This window comes from Alligator sinensis, unplaced genomic scaffold (genome assembly GCF_000455745.1).
Source record: "Alligator sinensis unplaced genomic scaffold, ASM45574v1 scaffold255_1, whole genome shotgun sequence".
NCBI classification, from domain to species: Eukaryota; Metazoa; Chordata; order Crocodylia; family Alligatoridae; genus Alligator; species Alligator sinensis.
In genome coordinates this window covers 1,398,278-1,420,852 of record NW_005842270.1, presented here as the reverse complement: position 1 = coordinate 1,420,852, position 22,575 = coordinate 1,398,278, and the positions used below count along the sequence as shown (strand labels likewise).

Here is a 22,575-nt window from a genome sequence, read left to right as displayed (position 1 = left end):
CCCTTCTCCTCCTTGGGCAGCAGATTATCTCCCCGACATCCTCTTTCGCGGTATCCACGATTATCAGCACAGTTACCCATCCTTTCTCGAGCAGATAGGCGGCTGCGAGCAGCCCAAGCCGTCACGCGCCCCCGCTCCCTGCCGCGGCCCGAGCCCCATTAGTTAGGCTTGCGTAACATCCGCGAGCAAAAGAGCAGTCCTGGCTGGTCCCCTCCTGACTGCTCCAGTCCACCCTCTGTCCGTGGCAGGAGCTGGGGTGGGGGGGTTGTGCCTGACCCTGCTCTGCCATAGACTCTCTTTGTGCCCTTGGGCAAGTCCCTCAACCTTTCTGCGTGCTTCCTATTGAAGCTGAGGACGAGATGAGTGTGGCCTCGAAGAGCCCCCATGGAGTGACTTGTGTGGCACATGGAGGGGAGAAAGCCAGCGAGCCAGGTCCGTATCCAGCCAGGCATCGGGGAGGTCCTGAGACGTGATGCTCGGGGGAGCAGTGCCCTTCCTGCTGCCTTGGTTGGGCGTTTGATCTGTGGAGTGAAAGGCCTCGGTGCCATGTTGCTCAGACCTAGCGCTGTGCCTGGTGAGGTTTTGGGGCCTCTGAGCCGCTGGTACGCGGTGGGCAGCGGTAATGCAGGACGGAGAAGCATCCACTGGTCCTAACCTGCTGCTTGTGAGGTCTGCTTCATGACATCGGGCAAGTCCCTTTGCCTCTGAATACTGCCTTCCCTCCTCTATAATGGGTCAATGGCGCTGGCGGTCCCAAACGAGCCCAGCTGGGGGGCAGTCGGGATGCACCGGGAGCTGGAGTGTAACAGAGCCCCGTCTTGCAAAGCCTGGGCTTCCCACCCAGGACCGCTCCTTGGCTGGAGGGAGAAGGTGATGGAGGGAACTAGCTGGCTTTCCTCAGGCCTCAACCAGCTCGGATGCTCTTCAGGCCCGGAGCAAGAAGGGGAGAGGCAGGAGAACTGTTTCCAAGCCCAGAATAATGGCCGGTTTCCCCACTGCTTTAATTGCAAAGTGATTGATAAGCATCATGGCTGCGGTGCTCCAAGCAGGGAGAGTCTCTCTCTCAGCTCCCCAGGGCCCGGCGGGAGAAGCCGCTGGCTGACTTCTGTCTCCATTGTTATTATTATTTTTTTAATTTGAAGATGAATTCAGGGCCAGCATCTGGGTAAGCGCACGAAGGCCGCTGCAGAGACGAAGGGGCGAGCTCTTATCGGCTTTCCATCGGGCCAGCTGGCTTTGCAGGGGAACCTGGCTGCCCCCGACCCCGGGCTGCCTCTGGGCTTCGCAAAGGGCTTCCTTGACTCTCTCTGTGCTTGCAGAGGGAAGGCCAGTTTTTTGGAGTGGAAATAATGAGGCAGATGCGTCCCCTGTCACATGCCCTCTTCCCACCCAGCCCCCAGCATCCTGGGATTGCCCCACGGCTTGGTTGGGGCTGCATGGGGATTGCAACCGCTACCCAGTGATCTGGGCTGTGAAGGGCCCCTTGCAGCGTGGGAAGTGTCAGCCCCTCTTCCAAAAGATGCCTGTAAAGGATGGAGAAAGCATCAGAGCCCTCGTTTGACAGCCTGTGCGGAGGATGCCCGGTCCAAGGCGGGAGCGGACGGGTGGGCAGGCGTGCCCGGAGGTGGCCGAGCACCTGATCTGGGGGCACGTCAGGAGACAGAAGTTGAGAAGACTAGTGCTCGGCTTGCAAACAAGCCCGGTGCCCTGCTTCGCCTTTCCCTGCCCTCTCCTGCGACTGCGTGCACAGATCCGCTATCCGCTGCCTGGCAGCCAGGGGTTGTGCACGCCAGGGGCGGCTGGCTCAGATGGTGCTGGACGCGGAGGGGGACCGGCTCTCGCAGGCCTCTGCTTTGCAGAAGGGAGGGTGCACTGGGGTCCTTGGGGGCTGCAACAAATAGGAGCATCTCTGCTTTTGGGGGAAGAGCCCATGCCTTGCCTTCAACAGCAGCTGATGCCCCAGCTCTGGCCTGGCACCATGGCATTTTGCAGAGATGCTCTGCATTGGAGGCCAGATGCTGCTTGTTCACTTAAGGGGCAAAGGCATGGGCAGGCACCCCCAGGCTCCTCCGTCGGTCGGTACCCTGCTGATCGGAGGGTGGCCCGGCGGGCACCTCGGGTGGGAACGACCTCGGCTGCCGCGCTCCCAGGAGCCGGGGGTGTTATCTGCTGCCAGGGTGCTTATCGCCGCCCGCTATCTGTGGAGCAGTATTTGTGTTCAGCGTGTCCTCCCGGAGAGGCCTGCGCGTCCTGGCAGGGGCAAGGCCCTCGCCTCCTGCACAAACAGGCTCTCCGAGGACGAGGGAAGGGCTCCGGCGCGGTCACCGCGCTGTCTCGTGCCCGCCTGCGAGGCGCTGGCCCGGCGGTTCCCGAGGGACCCGGGAGCAGGAGGGCAGGTCGATGGAGCCGACGGGCAAAACTCGCTGCACCGCTGAATTCGGAAGACTTGGAGCCGCGCCACGCCGGGCGCTGCATGGGGAGGGGGACAGATGGGCGCTGCTTTGGATCGCTCTCAGAGCAGGGGAGGAGCTTGTAGCTGGTCTCCAGAGTTTCCTTAGTTGTGGGGCTCATAAAGCACCAGCTCCGGGAGTCCTGTGATGACGTGCCCTCTCCTCCACCCATTATGGCGGGAGAGAGGAGCGGGGAACGGCAGGGTCCTGGGCTGTGAATAGCAGGGAGTCCTCCCCGGTTTACAGCCCATCCGCTCATTTTGAAGAGGGGAATCTTTTTCTCGCTGGGCCGGAGCGGCTGAGAGGCGCCTGCCCGGGCTCTGGCGGGTCCCCTGGGTCAGCGGGGCACCGTGCCGAAGGATCGGGCCCACTGGAGCCCCCCTCGCCGCCCGCCGGGTCAGGAGGGCACCCGGTGGGGGGAACAGATTGTCATTTGCCCTGGGAGTCTCCTCCTCCTCCCCGATCTCGGAGCCGGTGGGAAAGTCTGAATCTGTTGCTATTTTCTATCTGTTATCAAGGCCTGTTATCGCTTCGCTCTTGTCTGCGTGCTTGCTTTCGGATAGGCCAGGGTCTCTCTCTTGGCAGCCTGGAAAAAAAAAAACCTTCTTCTTCTTCTTCTGTGTGTGTGGGTTGGGGTTTTTTTGGGTTTTTTTCTTTTTTTTTGAATTTGCTGGATAAATGAGAAGGTTCAAGAAAAGGTTTATTGTTCGTTTGCTGAAAGAAGTTTAATTGGAGCGAAATGATCAAATAATTACCTGGATAATGATGGGGTTTGCTGACCCCCCCCTCTCCCCACCCTCCCTTTCTTAGCTTCCTGCGCTGGAATATTTCACGCGTCTCCCTCTGTCAGCGTTTCCCCGCGCCGCTGCCATTGTTCACAGTCGAGCGCTTAATTTTGTGTTGTACTTTCTATGGGAAAACTGCAGGCCGCTCTCCGGGCGATGGGAGCGGGGCGCGATGTTGCCGCACTAACTATGATGACGTCTCTGGGTTCCCCTTTCGGTGGCCCTGGGAGAGATGGGGAAGTTTTGCCCCCATTTTGCAGATGGAAAGGGCTTGTTTGGGATCTACCTATAGATATGTGCATCTATATATAAATATATGGGGGGGGGATATTCCAGGGCTGGGAATTTAACCTGCGTGTGCTGGCTCTCCCTCTTCTCCGATAGGCCATCTCGCCTCCCCATATATTTAATTTCAGGCTGTTCCTTGGTGCTGATAAAACCCCCGAGGAAAACTTATCTGCAAACAGTTTTGTTCTGCTGAATTATGATTTTTTTTCTCCCCTCTCCCAGAATATATCCAGGACGCGAGCCAGGTGCTGTGGCTGCCACAGGCAAGGGCTGGGCTCTTGGGCTAAATATATGCCTGTTGCAACCAGGAGGGCTGCGTCTTCTTTTCCTAGAAGCTCAAAATCTGGAGCACGAGCAAGGGATGAGCTGCGGCGAGAGGCTTGGCATGAGGATCTCTCTTAAATGACCCAATTTTCCTTTCGTGGCTTCCACAAAGCAAGGTGAAAGGCAGCCCACCCGGCCCCGTGCCGGACAGCTGGTCGGGCTAGCCCGGAGAAGGCACATCAGCTCCTCACACCTGGCTTCCTTGCACCTCCCGGCTTGAATGCCCGTCAGCAGCTGGGGCCAGACTTTAGGTTGAACATGCACTTCTGAAGCCATAACCCATACAGATTAGGGCCCCGGTCGCTCCTTGGGGCACGTCCACAGAAGGCTATGGGGCAGGGAGGGCAATTTCCACCTGACCCCTGGCACAAATGGGGCGGCAGGGCTGGCAGCGGGAGTGCGAGAGGCTCCGTCTTCGCCGTTTGGGGAAGCAAAGACCAGGGGCTGCCGTTTCCACCCGTCCCTTTCAAATCCCACCCCGACTGTGTTCACCGCGTGCCAGGAGCTGGTGGTTATCCTTCCCCTCCTGGAGAGGAACGAGCAGAGGTAGCAATTAGGCTCGCGGGGGGCGGATGCTAAAAGCGAACCCGTCGTGCTTCTCGGACTGGGTATTTTGAGGATTCATCAGCGCGTTATTTCTGCTGCCCTGGGCCCGGATGCACGACTGACAGCCCGCGCACGGCAGCTCGTCCCTCCATCGGTGCGTCTCCAAAGTAAAAATAAACTCGGCCGATACCTCGTGCTGAGCCAAACCCCCGCTTTCCTTGTCAGAGGAGGGATGGCTGCAAGGCCTCTATTAGTATCTAGCACTCCCAGTCCAATGGGGATGTACTGGAGAGTCTACACCTTGAGGTGTATCATGGAAAAAAACCCTTGAATCAGTAGGTGCTTTGGGGGTGATGGTACAAATGCAACTGTCAGGTATGGGAGGTGCAGCAGGGTGATTTCTCCCCTTGGGCTGAAGGCACGGGCAAACCCACCGATGCACCGGTGCTAAGAGGGGAAGGCGTACGGCTGCCCAGCTGAGCACGCGGTGATGGGCTTCATCTGCCTGCTCTCCTCCACGGTGAGTGGAAGCTGAGCTGCAAGCCTGCACCGCACGGCTGGGCTTCCCTTACTGGCGGGGTGGAGGGAAAGCAAGCCGTGCATCCTCCGCCTGGCACCGGGGGAGCCTCCCCACCTGCCAATGTGGTGCCAAGGCCCCAGCGAAAGCAAGGGGCTTGACCCAGCTCGTGGGTACAAAGCATCTGGAGGAAGAGGCATTCCCTGCGTGCAGCCCGGACCTGGGATTAGGGGCAGGTAGCAATGATCCTTGTCTGCTCCGGCAGCAGCGCTGCATGTCCCGCGGCTACCGCAGCAGCATGAATGGGTGTGAGGACGTCCGAGAGGCTGGCTGGTCCCGTGCGGAGACCGGCCAAGGCTGCCGATCTGTAGCCCTTTTGCAGGCACCATCTCCTCTTGATCAAATATAGCAGTTCGCACACTCTGACAGCTGATACAACGATACAACCTTAAGTACCACCAGCAAATTTTTGTCATATAAAGGAATTATAAGAAATCTGTTAATGCGTACCACCGGTGGTACTCGTACCGCAGATTGGGAACCGCTGCGATGTGGTCTAAGGAGAGGAGGGGGTAGCCCAGCTCCCAAAGGCACAGAGTCAGGCCCGGTGTGACCGTGGAAGAGAAGGGCTGGGAGCGAATTTCCTTTGCCATAAGTGCTTCCTGGGGACGGGCTTTGCTGTGGGTGCGTAGGAGGAGAAACGAGCACGTGCTGGTGTTTTCTTGCGGGAAGAAGGGGCCGTTTTGCCCTCCCACGGGCTGCGTTCGGGATTGCTCTCCCCGGGCTCTGTTCTGCCGTGTCCGTCACTCTCGGTGCAAAGCAGAAATTACCGGTGACACTGGATTCATGCAGATGGGGACACTAAACTCTTCTAAGGCTGCCTATTTCAGGATAAAAGTGGCTTTTTTCTTGGTTGGTTTTAGCTTCCAGGGATACACTGGAGCCAGGGCGCTTCTTTACAGCCAGGAGTGTCCTCTAGTTGCATCAGTATTGATTCACGGCTCAGCCGATCCCGGTTCTGCTTCCCCTGATAGACACGGCTTTTATTGCTATATATGTGCGTCCGGCCTGTTTAGGATTGTGATGCACATCTTCCCCACCTGAGCTCGGCTGCCCGCACCAGGCCGTCTTCCTGAGTCTCCAGGCAGGCAGCCCTGATGGCTGCTCTGAGATGGTGGAAATCATGGTGAAGTCGGGGTGGAAGTCATCTAGCCCAGTGCCCTGCTCGATGTGGGATCTGCGCCTATCCAAGGACCGGCACAGAACGGTAGCTGGTCAGTTCAGGGATGCTGACTGCTGCACCGTGCTGCTGTATTGGGCAGTGCAGGGAATCGGGGCTGGTCGCTGGAAAGAGGGGGTGTCATGAGAGCCCAGCCAAGCAGTGACATTTACCCCAGAGAGCAATGGCATTTACACTGGGGCCCTGAAGGAGCTCGGGGTGGACATCGCTGCACGCAACCTCCGTGCCAGAGGGCTGGGGGGTCACCAGTGTGACTCCCATATGCGGGGTGCAGGGACCTCCAGGCCAATGAGCCCGACTTCTGTTCCTAGAAAACTGGTAGAAACAATAATAAAAAAGAAAAGAATTGTTCAGCACATGGATGAGCATGACTTTGCTGCGAAGAAATCCTCATGGCTTTGTCCAGGGGAAATCGCACCCTACTGGAGTTTTTTTAGGGTGTCAAAAGTCAGTGGATCGAGGCGATCCAGTTAAAATAGTATATGTGGACTTCCAAAAAGCCTGTGATTAGGTCCCCCATCAAAGGCTCTTAACTAAATTAGGTAGTTACGGGATTACAGGGAACATTCACGCTTGGGTTAGAAATTAGATCCAAGATAGAAAGCAAAGAGAGTGTAAAAAGTCAGCTTTCAGAATAGAAAATAGTCAACAGCGGGTTCCCCGGGGTCTGTGTTAGGACCAGTGGTGTTTAACATATTCACAAATGATCTGGAGAAGGGGTGAGTAGCAAGGCGGCCAAATTTTTCCCATGATGCAAAACGGTAAAGATAAATTTGCCCATGACACAAAAGTGGTAAAAACAAAGGAGGGACCGTGAAGAGCTGCAGAAGGATCCACCACGATTGAGCGAATGGGCAACTCGACGGCAGATAAAATTCAGTGTAGACAGGTGTAAAGTGATGCACCTGGGCAAAAGTAACCCAGACTAGAGCTACGCTCTGATGGGCTCGACATTAGCTGTTGCCACGCAGGGAGCAGACCTGGGCGTCGATGCGGGCAGTTCACGAAAAACATCAGCAGCCGGCCAAATGTTCGGGATGTTTGAGAAGGGAATTTTGAACAAAGTGCAAAGTTATCATGATGCCCCTTGAGCAATCCACGGTGCATCCACACCTTGAACCCTGTGCCCAGTTGTGGTCCCCGCACCTCTAAAAAGGATCCAGAAGAACTAGAGATGGTGCAGAGACGGGCAACAAGGATGATGAGGGGTATGGAGGAGCTTGCATAGGAGGAGAGACTAAAGAGGCCAGGCCTGCTCAGTTTAGATGCTTGAGAGGGGCCATGGGGGTTTACTAAATGACAAAGAGAAAGTCAATGGGGATTTATTATTGACTCCCTCGCTATACAAGAACTAAGGGGTCGCAACATGAAATGAGCAGATGGTCAGTTTAATCAAAAGGAGTCCTTTTTCCCCCAGAGTGGGTCATTAAAAGGTGGGACTCGTTGCCACCAGAGGTGGTGGAAGCTGAGAGTAAAGCCAGGGATGGGACACGTCCTTGGAGGAAAGGGGCATGGGTCGCTGTTGAGCAGGAGCGAGGGGCACGGCCTCTGCATCAGACCTGCCTGGACCGTCAGTGCTGGAGGCTGCGAAGGGGAGAGGAGTTGGGCAGGTAAAAAAGCCCTGCTTGGATCCAGTTCGCTCTCCCTGTCAGCATCTGCTCTCTGCTGTTGTGTGACACGGAGACGGGCAAGATGGACCTGGGCTCTGCCCGGTCCCATAGGATGCTCCTTGTTAGGAGGCTGCTGGAGGGATGGAGATACGAAGCCCCCTCAAGCTGGGTAGAGGTAGCTGAAAAGCCATCTCTGATGTCCGTCTTTCTAGTAGCTATGGGGAGGCGGGTGTCTCCTCCATTGGGTATTGCCCCTGGCTCTGTTCCCAGTGGGGGCAGATGACAGGACAAGGAGCAATGGGCTCAAGCTGCAGCAAGGGAAGTTGAGGTTGGATATCAGTAAAACATTTCTCCCTAGGAGGGTGGTGAAGCCCTGGAGCAGGTTACCCAGAGGTGGTGGACTCTCCATCCTTGGAGGTTGTTAAGAGCCAGGTGGACCAAGCCCTGGCTGGGATGATGTAGTCGGGGCTGGTCCTGCTGGGACTAGATGTGACCTCCCGAGGTCCCTTCCAACCCTCCTTTCCTCTGATTTTATCATCTCGGGCCACGTGCGCATGTGTGGGTGCACGGCAGGGAGGTGGCAGGCAGGGCCGGCCATGCGGTCCGGTAAATCGAAGGGCTTTGTGTGCAGAAACAGGAAAGACCGAAACGAGAGGGGGAAATGCAGCCCTCTGCGTGTGTACAGTAAACAGGAGCAAGAGAAGAGGAAGCCGATATCCAAAGCCAGGTAGAGGGTGGCGGAGGGGGAAACATCCATGGTTTGCGATAAGGAAGGAAGGCATGAATCAGCCAGGGGAAGCCAGGAAAGAGAGGGAGACGAGACAAAAACAAGGGAGATGGAGCACGCCGCGGCCCTCGAGCTCCCCGGCCGGCTGGGCACGCGGATGGCGAGGTGAGCTGCGGCCGCCCGGGTAATTTTCTCCTTGGCCGGGGGGCTTCCTTCCTGGGCTAATTGCTTTCACCCAAATCCTACCTATTCCCAGTGCTTTCCTTCTGCCCCTGGCAGCTTTCGGGGGCCGGGCTTGTTCGAGGCGCCATTCACTTTTCTGGTATTTACATCTCGCTTCCCGCCCCCGCGGGTTTTCCTGGGGCAGGCGGGTATTCGCCGTCTCCTCCACCCCCTCCAGCCACGCCATAAACTGATGGCCCCGATCGTGTCTGGCGCCAGCTTTTACACCGTTAACTTTGTCGCATCATCTCAGATTAATGGAAGTTTTTACAATCGCTGTAATTTAAAAAAAAAAAAAAAGAAATCCTCCCTTGTTATCAAAAGGAGGAGGGGGAAGGCGAGCGGGAAGGAGGGAGGCAGAGGGAGAATAGTTAATCGTCTAAGCGGAGTATCTTGGAACTGAGCGGTTTTGGGCTCATCACCTCTCTGTAAAGCCAGCCTCAGTAATTCAGTTTTAAAGCATGAAAAAAGGGAGTTGATGAAATTCCGCTATCAGCACTGAACCAATATGCAAAATATCTCGCCGAGAATCAAATAGCTATTATGTTTTCATTTCCATTTCAGCGTATTTGCTTAATGAAGAATAGACAGATCAGGCAAGCTGAGGGAGTCTGCGTGAGGTGATAACTCTGCAAGGCTTCCAGCAATCCCAGAGAAATGACGCTCCACTCACTGCTTCGCCTCTTCTCTCCCTCTCCCTCTCTCCTCTCCTCTTTTTTTTTTTTTTTCAAAAAAAAAAATATCCAGTAGCTCATTTAACCCACACGGCTGGGAACATTTTCTGCCGGTGCTTTCCAATGGCTGGAAACCTCGTCGGGACAAAGGATGCCCGCATGTGCCACGGGGTGGGCGTGTGGCGGGCAGAGGCAGGTCGGGGAAAGGGTTCGCCGGCGAGATTTGGACACAGAAAGCGAGGCCTGCGGGTAGCGGCTGTCAGCGGCTTTCTCCCCCCTGCCTTGCCTTGATCCGTGCTCTGCATTTAGGTCCAGCAGAGACAGGGATGCACTGTCTTCTTAAGCATCTGTGCCACTGGCTGCAGGGATGCCCAGTGCTGGCGGTCAGTGGGTGATGCCATGCGACGGGGCAGGGTGAGGTCTTCGGGGAAGCCCCTGTTGCATTTCATGAGGTTTAATGGACCGGGGATTTCTGTGGTCAAAGGCACATCCTTCCCCTCTGCCATGAGGTTTTGGGTATCACAGGATTCGTTCTTGCCTCCCAGGTTGGTGATCTGTCTCCTAATGTCTCTGCATAGCGGTGCCAGCTGGTTGGCATCCACTACGGAGGCTTCCTGGAAGCCCACGTTTTCCCCGGGAGGTCTCCAGGGAGGAGAAGCCGTCCCCTGTTTCCAGGACTGCCCGGCTCCCTCGTGTGTGTCCAGCTCACCCCTGCAGCCATGGGCTGTGTGCTCCGTTGGCACAGGTGCCAGCTGCGTGGCACCCAGCAGCTGCCCAGTGCACGTGACCGATCTCAGGCCCGGCTCTGCCTGGCTTTTCCAGGTATCCCCAGGCCGGTCGTGTGCTTTGCATGTGCTTTGCCTGCGTCTCACGGGCTGGATGCAGAGGCAGAGAAGAAAACCCTGGTCTAATCCATGTGGAAGGAGCAGGCTACAGGTAACACCTGGCTGACTCCACCCAGCTGGATTGATTTGGAGAGCTCGGTCGAAATCCCGTCCCTATCGTGCAAGGTGCTGTATAAGTGCGTGGGAGGACGGCCTTTCTCCATGCAAAATTTCCGGGATCCAGGACTCACTGGGGGACACGGGCAAGTACAGACAGCCTTGGGCTGTCTCGGGCACGACAGTAGCTAGCCAAGGAGGCGGGGGTCCCGGGTCTCCCTGTCCCCGTCCAGCCCTCTGTGGACGCAGCCAGCCTTCCCTGCCCAGAAAGCGGGGAGCAGAGAGAGGGGAAGAGGCGAGAAGGGGGTTAACTTTATCACAAACCCAAGAGCCGTGAAGGCGTGAAAGAAAAAATTAGCCTAACAATGTTTCATTTACAGCGAGAGGAACGATTTGTTAGCCGCCGATTGTTTCTGAATATTATCAGAGTCTTTTTAATTGTGCTGGAACTGAAATTAGCAGAATTAGAATAAATTGCCTTTCCTTCTCTGGCAGCCTCTTTATTCACGCTCATTGTTGTCTGCTTTGTATAGATTATGGGGCCTTTGTTCTCGCGGTGTAAATATACATGCCTGGAGTCAGAGAGCGGCTGAGGTCTGGAGCAGCGTGGCACGGCGCGGGGTCCTTTCCCCGGCCCGGCGCTTTTGGCGGGAGCAGCTCGCTGTATCGGGAGGCGGGCGGCTCGGTGCGATGGGCGGTTCTCCGGGACTCTGTTTGATCGCGGTTGTGCACCAGCCCCGGGTGCTGGATCGCTCCTCCGCCTCCCCTTGCGTGGCTCGGTGTCATTAGGGGCCGCCGTGCCTTTAGGCTGGCTCTGGGAGACTGCTTTCGGGGCAACTGGGCTGTTCTTTAGGTGATACTGCTGCAGGCTGGGGAAGTAGGGCCCAGCGTGTGACCCGCGGGGCACGACGGACCCCCTGCCAGTAGAGCGGCAGAGCGTCTTCGCCTCGGTGCTGCTGGGGGAGCGGGCTCAAGGGGGTCGCTGAGCCCCCAGGCGTGGTCCCCGGATGCTGGGGAGCTGGCCTGTGCTCCATTTTGGCTTTGGGACACCTTTCTCCAGGGCTGGAAGCATTTGGTGTTTCCTGCGGGCGAGGAGCATCTGCAACCTGCCACGGGGATGCGCCTGGCGTGGCAGCAGTGGTTCTGGCTGGTGGGGCTGCACAGGGGAGCTGACACTGGACATATGGTGCCATCCAGCTGAGCTCTGGAGACCCCAAAGGCAAAGCTCCCTGCTCTTCGGGGGGAGCTCAGTGGGTGTGCAATGCACAGTGAGCATGTGCCACGTCTCCCTCCCTTGCCGTGTCCCAGCTACAGGTCCTGCCTCCAGCTCTGGGGCCCTGCTTCACTGCCCAGCTCCTGCTCAAATATGCATGACCAGGGTGCGTGCCCGCTTGCCTCCGCGTGACTGTGAGCCGCGTGAGGGCAGAGGGTGCACCGTGCAGCTGCCTGGAGCCAGCTTGGTGCTCACAGTCTGCTGCAGTGACTCGGCCGCTATGCCCCCCTTTGATGCCAGGGTGGCTGCAGCACGGCCAGGCCCCTCCAGTCTGCATAGCCCAGCCCAGCAAACACCCACGATGCAGGCAGCAGTGACCTTGGCAGGCTCCTGGCAAACCAGCCTGCTCCACCGGGACCGTGCATTGCAACCAGGTGGGGAACTGTGACGCCCTGGGGCTGTGGGGGGAGAGGCACCCTCTCCTGTCCATCCCTTGGGGCAGGGGCTACAGCCTGTCCCCAAGAGCACAGAGGTTCGTGCCAGCAGCATCCCTAGGGAACTTTATCCAGCCTGTTTCTTGATTGCCTTCTTTCTAGCCACCCCCTTCCCAACGCTGAGCTGCCCACATAAATCTGCCCCTGAACTGATTGCATGTCTGGAGAGCACCATTTACAAGGCGCAGCAAAGTTTTGCAGCTTCCGTATGCTCCTTTCCGTAGCCCGTGATTACAGCCACCAGTGGCACTTGTAAATGTGGCTGGAAAGCCAGCCTAGCTCTGTGCATGATCACTCGGTGCGAGCTGGGACGAGGAGAGGGTCTCCCCTGCATCCAGTCATGTCATTGAAGGAAACAGGTTTCCTCTTGGCTGCTGGTGAGTGCAGGCGGTGGGTGTTGAGGGTTGAATCTGTGTGACTCCCTTCTCCTGTCTTTTAGCTCCTTCTGCACCTCCTGTGACCCTCCAGTTATGAGACCAAGGGATTATCCTCATGGGCAGGGGCTTGGAGACCCCCCTGTGCCCCTGAGCTACCAATCCCACAGCCTGGGGGGAGAGTGGCAGGACTCCTGGGTCCTTTTTCTAGCTCTCTTTCCTGGCTTCCCTGCATGGTGCTTTAATGTGGCCGGCTGCAAGGTGCATTGCGAGACTCAACCGCTCGGGCAGCCTTTGGGGTCCTGGAGCAGAGGCCAAATGCAGCGATGGAGGCACAGGAGCTGTTTCGTGTCGCCTCACCCGGCCTCTCCCGTGTCTTGCAGGGTCCTTCGGAGACATGGAAGAAGGAGAAGACGCCCCAGCAGAGGAGAAGAGCCCGTCGGAGCGGGAGGCCGGTGCCTCGGACCATGAGAGCTCTGCGGATTGCGAGGCCTCGAGCCCTCCGTGCAGCGAAGGTACGTCGCGTGGCATCCCGGGTCGCTCTCCGTGGGATGGGGAGTAACACTGTCCCCCTCTCCCCTGTATCCTCCCCTGCCTGGCAGTTCGCTGCCTCTCTATTCTCCAAGCCCCTTGGCATCCCTGGGCCCTCCTCATAGAGCGAGGGAAGCCAGGGGTCAGCCCAGGCTTTGCCCCTACCATGCTCAGAGCAGCGTGAAGCAGGGCTGCTGCTTCGCCAGGACAATGCATTGGCAGGCGCGTCCCAGCTCTGCAACCCGAGAGCCGCGGTCCCTCTTGGGCTCATTGCTCTCGGACTCGACTTGGCTGGAAGTTGGGGCTCCCCTGGCCGGAGAAATGCCGTGGGAAAGTGCTGCTTGCAGAGGAAGCTGGAGTGCCTGGCATTGCCCTTCTCCAGGACCTAAAGCTTTCAACAAGCCCAGAGCTGTCTTCAACCTGGGCATCCTACAGCATTGCTCTGAGCCAAGCGAAGTGAAGCCGCCAGTGCCCCGGCCTGCCAGTGCTAGCCCCCGTGTGCCTCTGTGGCCACCATCCTGCACCGAGGCTGCAATGCATTTGCCCCAGGTCAATTCGGTGCCTCCTCTCGGCCACCTCCCAGCTCCAGAGAGATGCAGCATGGGGGCAGCTCCCAGGACAGCATCTGTCCCCTGGCTTTGACCGGCTCAGTCATCCAGACACCTCACCTCTGCCCTGGTTCCTTGCTGCCCAGCAAAGGGAAATCCCTGCCCAGCACAGCCTCTCCCTGTTGCTTGTCAGTCGGTGAGAAAGGCAAGCTGAGCTGGCCGTTCGGGGAGGAAGGGGGGAGCCTGGGGCTGCCGGGAGCAGCATGCTGGCACAGCGGAAACCAGAGGCGTGATCCTCGCCGGTGCCTGCTCCTCACCACGTATCCGTTTTGGCTCTTTGAACCATCCCCATGCAGCCAGCAGCCACCTGGGCCTTGTGTGAGCAAGCAGGGGAGTGAGGGGGCTTCTCCCTTTGGGATGGGGAATGGGGTCCCGGGAAGGCTTTGCACGCTGTACACGGTGACCTGGCATCAGAAGCCGTCTCCTGTGCATCCCATTGAATGCCACCACCTCGTTCCCAGCAGTCCCAGAACCGCCATGCGGCGTCACACCCCAGAAGCAGCTGCATCCCAGCTCCAAGCTGAGCCCAGATGCCCCTCTGGTCCCAGATGGATATTGGAGGCGCCCTGCCCGGCCCGGACCCCGCCTCGCCCGTGGCACTTCCCGGCCCCACCCTGGCGTTCTCCCCCAACATCCGCCCTTCCTGTGGGGGCGTGGGCTCCCGGAGACCGATCCCACAGGAGGATTGTGGCCTCTGACCTCTTGCCTAGCAGTCAATAAGCTCTGCCGAGCTGGGCCCCGAGATAAAGCTCTGCGGGACGGGGCCTTGAGCAAAGGGAGCGCAACATTAATCACCCGATAATCTCCCTGGATAAGGGGCAGCTCAGGCTGGAGGAGCACCAGCTGCTCCCAGCTGCAGGAGTTTCTCCCTGACCCTCGGTCTCTTCCACCTTGGCCCCGTGGCTGCATGTGCCTCTCACCAGTCCCCGAAGAGCCACGGGTGCTGCGGTGGCCCCGGGGACTAGTAGAAGCAGTTTAAAGAGGCTCAATGGCTTGTCGCTGGCAGACTTTGCTCCCACCCGCTTCCCCAGCCGGGTTGAAAAAGGAAGCTAGCTTTTTTATTTTCATTTTTATCTGATTTGGGATCTCGTGGCCGTCCGGGGTGGGGGCTTAGGGAGCTGGAAAGTCAGCTGGAGAGCTGCACCTGGCACCAGCCTGCTTTTGATAAAAAGGTGATAGCGCCGATAACACGGAGCAGCAATAACGGCCGCGAAGGCTTTCAGCGCGATGGATAAAAATCAATATGCCAGGCACTTTGATTTATAGCCAAAAATAATAGGACTTTTATACCCGGTGATTGATTTATTTGATGTTAATCATCCCGCTTATCACCTGTATTAATAATCTCTGATGCCGGTGACGTCACCCCTGGGCGTCCTTTGTGGCGCCTATCGATTGGGCTCCGCCGTGGTTGCCCGCCCGGCATGTGAAGACAAACATGCACTTTGGGCGCTAATCTTCCGCACTGTCATATGCAAATAGGCTTATCACCAGCATCTTGAGCAGCAGTTAATGGAGAAAATAATTGTCATCAAGTTGCTAGGAAGGAGCCACAAATGGAGGCTTGCCGGGAGCGGGGGTTTCCAGCCGGGTCTGGGACACGGGGCTTTGGGGGCTCTCGGTAGGGCGAGGGCATGACCCTTGCTGGAAGGACCGACCGAGGGGCAGGTGTCCACGCTGCTTTGAATTAGAATGCCCAAGGGATTTGGGAGGAAGGACCTGGGCTTTGCTACGTAGCCCCTTAATCCTGCTCTTAGCATTGAAGGCTGTGCCCAGCTTTGAGCACTTGCTGTTCTCCGGAGTCACCCGGGTGGGCCTGAAATGTGGGAGCAGGGGAGCAGAGGCTGTTCTGTCTCCCTAAACAGAGGGCCCAGAGGTGTCATCTTGCAGGGGAGGGCTGGGATGCAGGCACAGGCCGTGGGGTCCAGCACCGTGCAGAGCATCCAGGGGTCTAGCCCGGCGCTGTCTCCACGCTGCTCAGCCCCCAGCTCCCTGTTCCCAGAGCTCTTCACGAGTAATGCTTGGTTGCTTTGCTTCCAGAGGCAGAGTCGAAAGAAGCCCTCGAAAGCCCCCAGGTGTCGGAGCAGCCGGAGCCCGGAGAAACTCCACAGGAGACGAACCCATGGGATGGACCAGGTAAAACCCCCTGCTCCCTTGCTGCAAGTCTGACCTTCGCCTCCCAGAGACCCTGCACCCGAGGGTGGGGGGTACAGGGGCAAGCTCCACGTTGTCCAAGCCCCGGATAAGTGCCGTGGACTGTGAAATGGTCTACAGCGGGTTGAGCACCGCTGCTCTAGAGCAATGGAGGTAGGGCAGTGATAGCAGAGTACCAGCCCCAGATGTTCGGCTGATGTCCCTCTGCCTGAAGTAGGGTATTTGTACCCGAAAGCTTGCAAAGAACAATTTTTGCAACTATTTAGTTGGCTTAATAAAAGACAGCACATTTACCCACTTGGAGCCTAACCCCAGATGCTCTAAGGATGGGAAGAGCCAGGGGAGGGGTGGTGCTAGGGATGGGCACAGCTCCTCCTGCTTGGCCAGCCCCTAACAGGAGATGAAGGGCTCTTGTGGAGGGATAGTCCCCTCTGGTCCAGGGGAGAAGGCTGGGTTTTGGCTGGCACCGATCTGTGAAACTCCTCGATGCTGCACAGAGCCGACGGTGCTCTGTGAGGACTCCTCTTTCTTGGTCACATTTGCTCCCTCCGTTGGCACCAAAAGGGCCTGAATCTTGGTGCCCCCGGGCGCGGGCTGGGAGCAGAAGGGGGCCTTCGTGCACCAGGAGCATGGTCAGGGGCTTCCCCACCAAGGCTTGTCCCTCCCACTGTGGCCAGTGCCCAGCGCTCGCGGGTCCCGGCTCAGGCCGCTCACTGGCCTGCGATCCCAGGCAGGCGCGGCGAGGCCTCGATAACATCGGCAACCACAAGAACAAAGTGCGAGCGCTTAGTGATGTTATCAAAACCCCGAGAAGTGTCTGTAGCCTCCTATCGCTGCCTGTCCATCTCGTCAGCGGGGCGTCCAGAGGCTGCGGTGCGGTGCCACTGCGCGCTCCAACCCGTACAGGGCCGTGCGCACTGTCCAGGTCCGTGGTGTGCCTATCACAGGCCATCTAGAAACCCAAAGGAAGGCACTGCCCCTTAGGGCATGGTGTGTAGATGCAAGAGTCCTGCCCCTTGCCTGGGCAGGGCACAAAGGGTGAGGGGCTTGCTGGTGCCTGCAGTGGCTTGGGAGCCGGAGGGAGGTCTGGCTCTGTGTCCCTGGGGCTGGAGACATCTCAGGGTTGGGTGAAGATGCTGCTAGTAGGGACTGCGCAGGGTCTGTGCCTTGTAGCCTCGGACGGGTATCGCCCATCCGTGTCTTGTGGCAGGGCTGTGCCACCGGAAGAGATGGGCTGCTGCGTGTTGCATGAGCAAGGAGGGCTGTGTTACCCGCATGACAAGCCGAAGCCCCACCGATGCTCGATGGCTATTGCTTTGGCTCTGCATGCATGACCGGGTGGGCCTGGCCTGGCCTCCCCTGATGGAGACGTGGCCTCCGGCGGTCGCTCGGGCTGCCCGTTAGCCGGGCCCCCTGTCGCGCGGATGACAGATGAGCCAGACTCCGCTATCGCGGCAGCCTGGGAAACGCCGGGCGCCAAGGCACATGTGCATCTCCCGTGACCCCGGCTCGGCCTCAGCTGGCGAAATACCCACTGCCGAGGGACCCCGGCTCCGTGCCACGAGCCTGGTTCTCTCCTGCCCTCCCCTGCCTTCAAAGCAGACAAGGGTCTGGGGTAATAAGACATCCTGTCCCCTTGTCTGCAGGATCGAGACTCTTAGGGGAGGAGGGACCTCGTCGCCCTCCCCTCGGGCTCCATGCAGTGTCTGTGCATCCCCTTCTCCCCCACGGGGAAGGGAAATGCTCTCCGACTGATATCCCTAGCCCTTCCTGGATGCGCTGGCAGGAAATATCTGCATGGCTTCCCCCTCCCCGCTCCCCTCCTTATCAGCTCTCTCCCTCCCCGCGAGGCCTCTGGCCCAGGAACCAGGGGGAGAGAGGGGGACAGGGCAGGGGGGAGCGTGGCATCACTGCCCCTTCCCCCTAGTCCCTTCCCAGCACGGCCATGCTGCCCGGTGGGGTCTGCTGTGGAGGAGAGGCTGGAAGGCAATGGAGGGGGAAAGAAGCCTCCAAGGTGTGAAACAGCAGTAATGCAGTGTTATATGCCTTAAATGGCTCAGCAAACCTCCCTCCAGGGTCGGACGCCCCCAGCATCACCTGGACCAGCTGCCTGCAAGGCACCGCTACAGCAATGTCCACTCTGGGGGGCACAGGGGTCACCTGGGCTGGGTTGCTCATCGGCTTACGGCTTGTCTGGGGTGGGTGGCAGCGTGTCCTGGGGCTGCCCTGTCCTCCTTCCAAGCTGGCCTGGAGACGGGGAGCATGCTGGGGGTGATGGGCAAGAGATGCCTCCATGCTCGACTCCCCGGTTTGCTGGCTTGGCCTTGCACGGACAATAGCCCCCCCATCCCTTTCCTGCCCTGGCCCCGGGGCCGCGGCATGCCTCGGTGGGGCAGGCGCGCGCCTGGAGCAAGGTGGCAAGCGGTGGCTCCCTGCCCATCCCCCTGCTCCTCGTCGGAGTTAGCTATTTGCATTCTTTATGTAAAAGAGATTTTATTATCGGCGGCTCCCAGCCCATCTCTATTCTGGTAATTGGAGTGATATTAATTTCTGTGTGGCTGGGAGTTGATGGCAGTCCGGCGATGGAGGAGCGATAGGGCGTTCCTTTCACACTAACCGCCGCGATAGCCCGTCTATCAGGCTCTGTGCAGGCACGGCACTTATCAGGAATGGAACTGGCAAAAAGGGAAACTTTGAGCAGCCTGAATTTTCTTTTTATCTGGCAGGATCCGCCATATGTCAGCAATGGCAGCTGCGAAGATGCAGCGCGGAGGGCAGGGGGGGTAGGACGAGGAGGGAGGGAGCCGCACAGCTCCCAGATGCTTTTGTCGGCACCTCGCGCTGCTCAGCTGGTCGGGGTCCGTGCAAACCTCCCGCAGGGGTGGCAGGGCCTGGGGGCCGGTCTCTCCAGTGTGGCCAGTCTCCCCGTGGTCCTAGGAGAGCCTTTTAAGGGTCCCACAGAGGGGGCTATACTGGGTGCCAACAATTCACAAGATAAACCCCGAGGTTTTGAATGAGATCTGAAGTGTCCGAAGCCACCTGCCCCGCTGGGGGGCTCGCGGGGCTCTTTGAAGCAGGAGAATTGCCCTGTAATTTTGCTGCGCTCGGGGGAAATGAATGCAAGCAGAGCTGATGCTTTCCCAGGGGTGGGCTGGTGTCTGATGAGGTGCAAAACTCCTGCTCCAGTGCTCCCAAGCTGGGGCGCTTGCTAGGTCTGAGGGGGTGGCCGGGAAGAGTGGTCCTTCCCTGGCATCTGTGATGGAGCGGGCTTGGGGTGCACTGCAGCGTGAAGCAGGCATCAGTCCTTCTGGGTCGGGGGTGGAGAACCCTGCTTTCTTCATTGGAGTTGCTCTGGGTGCTGAGGATCATGGTGCTTGGGGTCCCTGGGGGCTGCCCTCCAGCTCCACAGGGACCGAGTTAATTTTTCAAAGTACCAGGCCCTTGCTTGGGCAACGCAAGAATAGCCTCGGCAGAAGCAGCTGGTGAACAGGACACCCCTGCCGAAGCCGTGCCCTGTGGCAGGCTGGCGGAGCCCGGCTGGGAGGGGAGAACGGGCCGGTTCCCGCATGCCGGTGGCACGGTTGCTGATCCTTGCCATTGCAGTCATGGCATGGTGACCCTGCCCTAACTCTCTGCTGGGCGGCGTGGCCGGAGGCCTGGCCACTCCCCTGGCTGGCTGGACATGGGGCAAAACAGCTCCACGTCCTGCCATGCACCCTCGGCGGAGAGCCTGCTCCTGGCTTGCTGGGCACACCTCCGTGGAGGCCGCTGGGTACAAGGGTGGCAGAAGGGACCTGTAGAGCTGCAGCTTGTGGCACCTGGCTGATGAGCCACGCGTGTGGCTCAGTGTCCACTGAGCCGTGCTGGCCATCGGCACTTTGAGCCCCCGGATGCTTTGCTTGTACTGTGTAGATGCTCACGTGCTCATGCATGTGCATGTATGCGGGCATGCATGTGTGTGTGTTCACGTGAGTGTTCATGCATGCAGGCATGCATACAGCTTGGCCCCATCCTTGTGTGGCCGTCAAAGCAGTCCTGAGCCCTTTTCTGCTCCTCTGCATGGAGCAGGATCAGAGCATGGGTGGAAGGCTGGGAACAGGCCAGGCTGCCCCTGAGAGGCAAGCGGACACGTGTCTCACGGTCATGACTGCAGGGCCCTGGGGGTCACCTGTGTTCATTCCTCTGCTCCTGCCCCCGGTTCAGCCACGTGCACGCCAGCCCTGGAGGCTGGAAGTGTGCAGGGTTTTAATCTCCGCTCGCAGGTAGCAGCTCTGACCCATGTCCCTCCATCTGCCTGCCCTGGGCCACGTGGCGCCGGGCACAGGCATGGGGAGCCCGCTCCGTGGCGTCTCTGGTGCTCGGCGGCCTGGGCGCTGTGACATGCAACGGGAGCGTATGAGGCAGGGGAGAAGGACTGTTTTTATCTTTGCAATGACCTTGCTGGCGGGAGGGGGCTGGCTGCTTAAAATTCTGATATGCAAATCACTGATAGCTATAATCTATAATCCGCAACTTGGGAGCGTTACAGATGGACGGGGCCATTTAATTTGCCTCCTGCTCCATCGGCTGGCTCAGCCGCCCTGCCCACCGCTCCGGCAGCCCGGGGCCTGGCTGGTGGGGTCTCCTGCCCATCTCTTTGGGGTGATAGTCATTCCAGTTTGGTGGGGGGGAGCAGTGTTGGTCCTGCTAGAGACTCTGGGGTGGGGGGTTTCCAGGTTGATCTGTGCTTTGGCTGATGCTGTCTCCTTTGGCACTGGGGTGTTTGCTGCTCCTTTGAGGTTTGTCCCCCCTCCTCCACATCAGGGGCCCGGCCCCGAGGGCACCATGCTGGAGCATCCTCTCTTTTGGGGGGCTGTAGTTCCTTGTGGCATGCTGGGGTCAAGACCCTGCTTCCTGGAGGCTTTCTCTAGCACCTGGTTGCGGCAGCTATGGGGTGCCCCAGGAACTGGGGTGCCGAGGTGCGTGATCCATGCCTCCTGCCTCTGCTGCCTGCTAACCCAGGGTCCCAGAACCGGGCACTTGAGGCCTCGTGATGGGCTGCAGCGATGTCTGGCTTGTCGGCCCGGCCTGCGTTGTGCAGCTGCACCGGTGCCTCCGAGTTGGGCACCATCGTGTTTAGCACTCGCTCCCTGCGACCCCTGGCATCTTAGCGGTCCTTTCCTGCTGGGGCTGAGAATTGCACCCAGCCGTGCTTTTCATCTCACCCCAGTCTGCCCCGTCCTCTCCCGTGGCCCGTCTCTTCCTCCCTGCTTTCCTAAAGGCCTCCCAGTGCCTTGGAGTCTGTGCGGCATCGAGCCAGCGGATGCCACCAGCTGCTGCAGCAGAGTGAATGGCAGAGGTGTCTTTTGGGAAGCTTTTTCCCAAAAGCTGGGGTAGCTACAGGAGGTTTCAAGCTGCTTCTGTGAATGGCTTAGTTCTTCTCCCGGGATCAGCCGGGGGCTTCGTGCACAGGAGCCATCGCAATGCACCCTCCACAGAGCTGGAGGGAAGGTCCCATAAATTGCTGCTCGGAGCCTGGGGACTCCCATCCTTCCTGGAAGGAGACCGCAGCCCCCAGGCCTGGGGGGAAGCAGGGCTGGGCTCAGGGTGGAACAATTCAGCGGTGCATCTTAGAAGTGTTGCACCGATGCGTTGGCCATGGGAGCCTTTCTCTGGGGTCCTTGTCATACGGGCATCACCAGCGGCAGTGGCTACAGCCTCACTTCTTCATGTGGGGTGAGGGGGCGATGGTACCCAAGGCACTGGTCCAGGGATGAAGTCTAGGAGGAGCTCCTGCCACCCAAGGCAGCTCGCCTGGCTCAGAGTGGCCGAGCGCGATTTATCTGCCATAGCAATGACTCTGCTGCCCCATTCAGGTCTGCTCCGTATCGATTGCGCTAAAGACTGCAGAGACATAACAGTAATTTAGGGATGGCGAGCGGCGCAGCATTTGCAAGGGCTCTGCATGCTGTGCAGCCGGCCTCGGCAGCTGCAAGGCAGGTGCAGGCGCCTGGTTAGAAGGGCGCTGATGGGGTGGGGGGAGCCCCGGGCTATTTGCAGGTGGCATGGGCAGACGGCTGCCCACATGGGTGGGTGCATTGCACGTGCAGACTTCAGGCAAGCACTGGGTGTGATCGGCACCTCTGTTCCCCGCTGCAAGTTCCCCTTGCCCAGCTGCCCTTTCAGCCTCCCCCAGGCCCAGCCAACCGGGCTCTCCTCTGCGTGGCTGCAGGGATCCTGCACGTTGGCTTCTCCCCTCCTGTGTCCCGCAGACAGGTGTGGCCTGGAGGAATAGTCTCCCCAGCAGCTTTCTCTTCCTCCGAGGCACCTTTTATTAGTGCTTCCATGTCTCAACCCCTTCAGTCCCCTCCTATTTATTTGCAAAGGGGTGTCCTACTTCTTCCTCCCCTTGCATGAGATGCAGCAAGTCTCAGAGGGTGTCTTCAGAGTCTCTTGCTCCCTGGGCCAAGCCCGTTGGTCCCTTCAAGTCCTAAATTGCCCCCGCAAGGCAAGCCCTGTTGTGTGTGGGAGGCAGCATAGACTGGCATGACTGTAGGGGAGGGCTGAGCGTTTTTACCCCCCCCTCCATGCCATGTTGAGGTGTATAGCCCTGCTTTGGTCTCCATACAAACCTCCCCGCAGCCCGGGAGACATTGATTTTTGCTTTCGGGGAGAGCAGTAACGATCCTTCACCATTAATGACCGGATGGAGGGAGGGAGGCCGAGGCTTGGGGAGGTGGCTGGGGGAAAAGAGGGATGGTTTGGCCCCCTGAAATGGCTGCTCTGGCATCCACATGGCTTTCGAGCTGGGTTGGGGGACTGGGCTGGGTTTGGGGAGCAGCGCAGCATCCCCGGGGTCGGACGGGCTGCGCTGGCAGGGTCCGTGCAGCTGGGCCAA

General features: G+C 58.8%; 1 protein-coding gene across 3 annotated transcripts in view; it reads left to right on the top strand.

Moving 5' to 3' along the window:
* Nucleotides 1-22,575, top strand: part of ZFPM1 (zinc finger protein, FOG family member 1) — a 75,427-nt gene that overhangs the window by 21,738 nt on the left and 31,114 nt on the right. For 2 of the 3 annotated variants that reach the window (XM_025209183.1, XM_006027883.2), the window contains exons 2-3: nt 12,789-12,920; nt 15,585-15,680. In XM_025209183.1, the coding sequence (XP_025064968.1) occupies nt 12,803-12,920; nt 15,585-15,680 (214 nt within the window). In that variant the 5' untranslated portion in view covers nt 12,789-12,802. Of the gene's footprint in view, nt 1-11,795; nt 11,972-12,788; nt 12,921-15,584; nt 15,681-22,575 lie in introns of those variants that run through there. The other variant, XM_025209184.1, reaches the window with a different exon arrangement.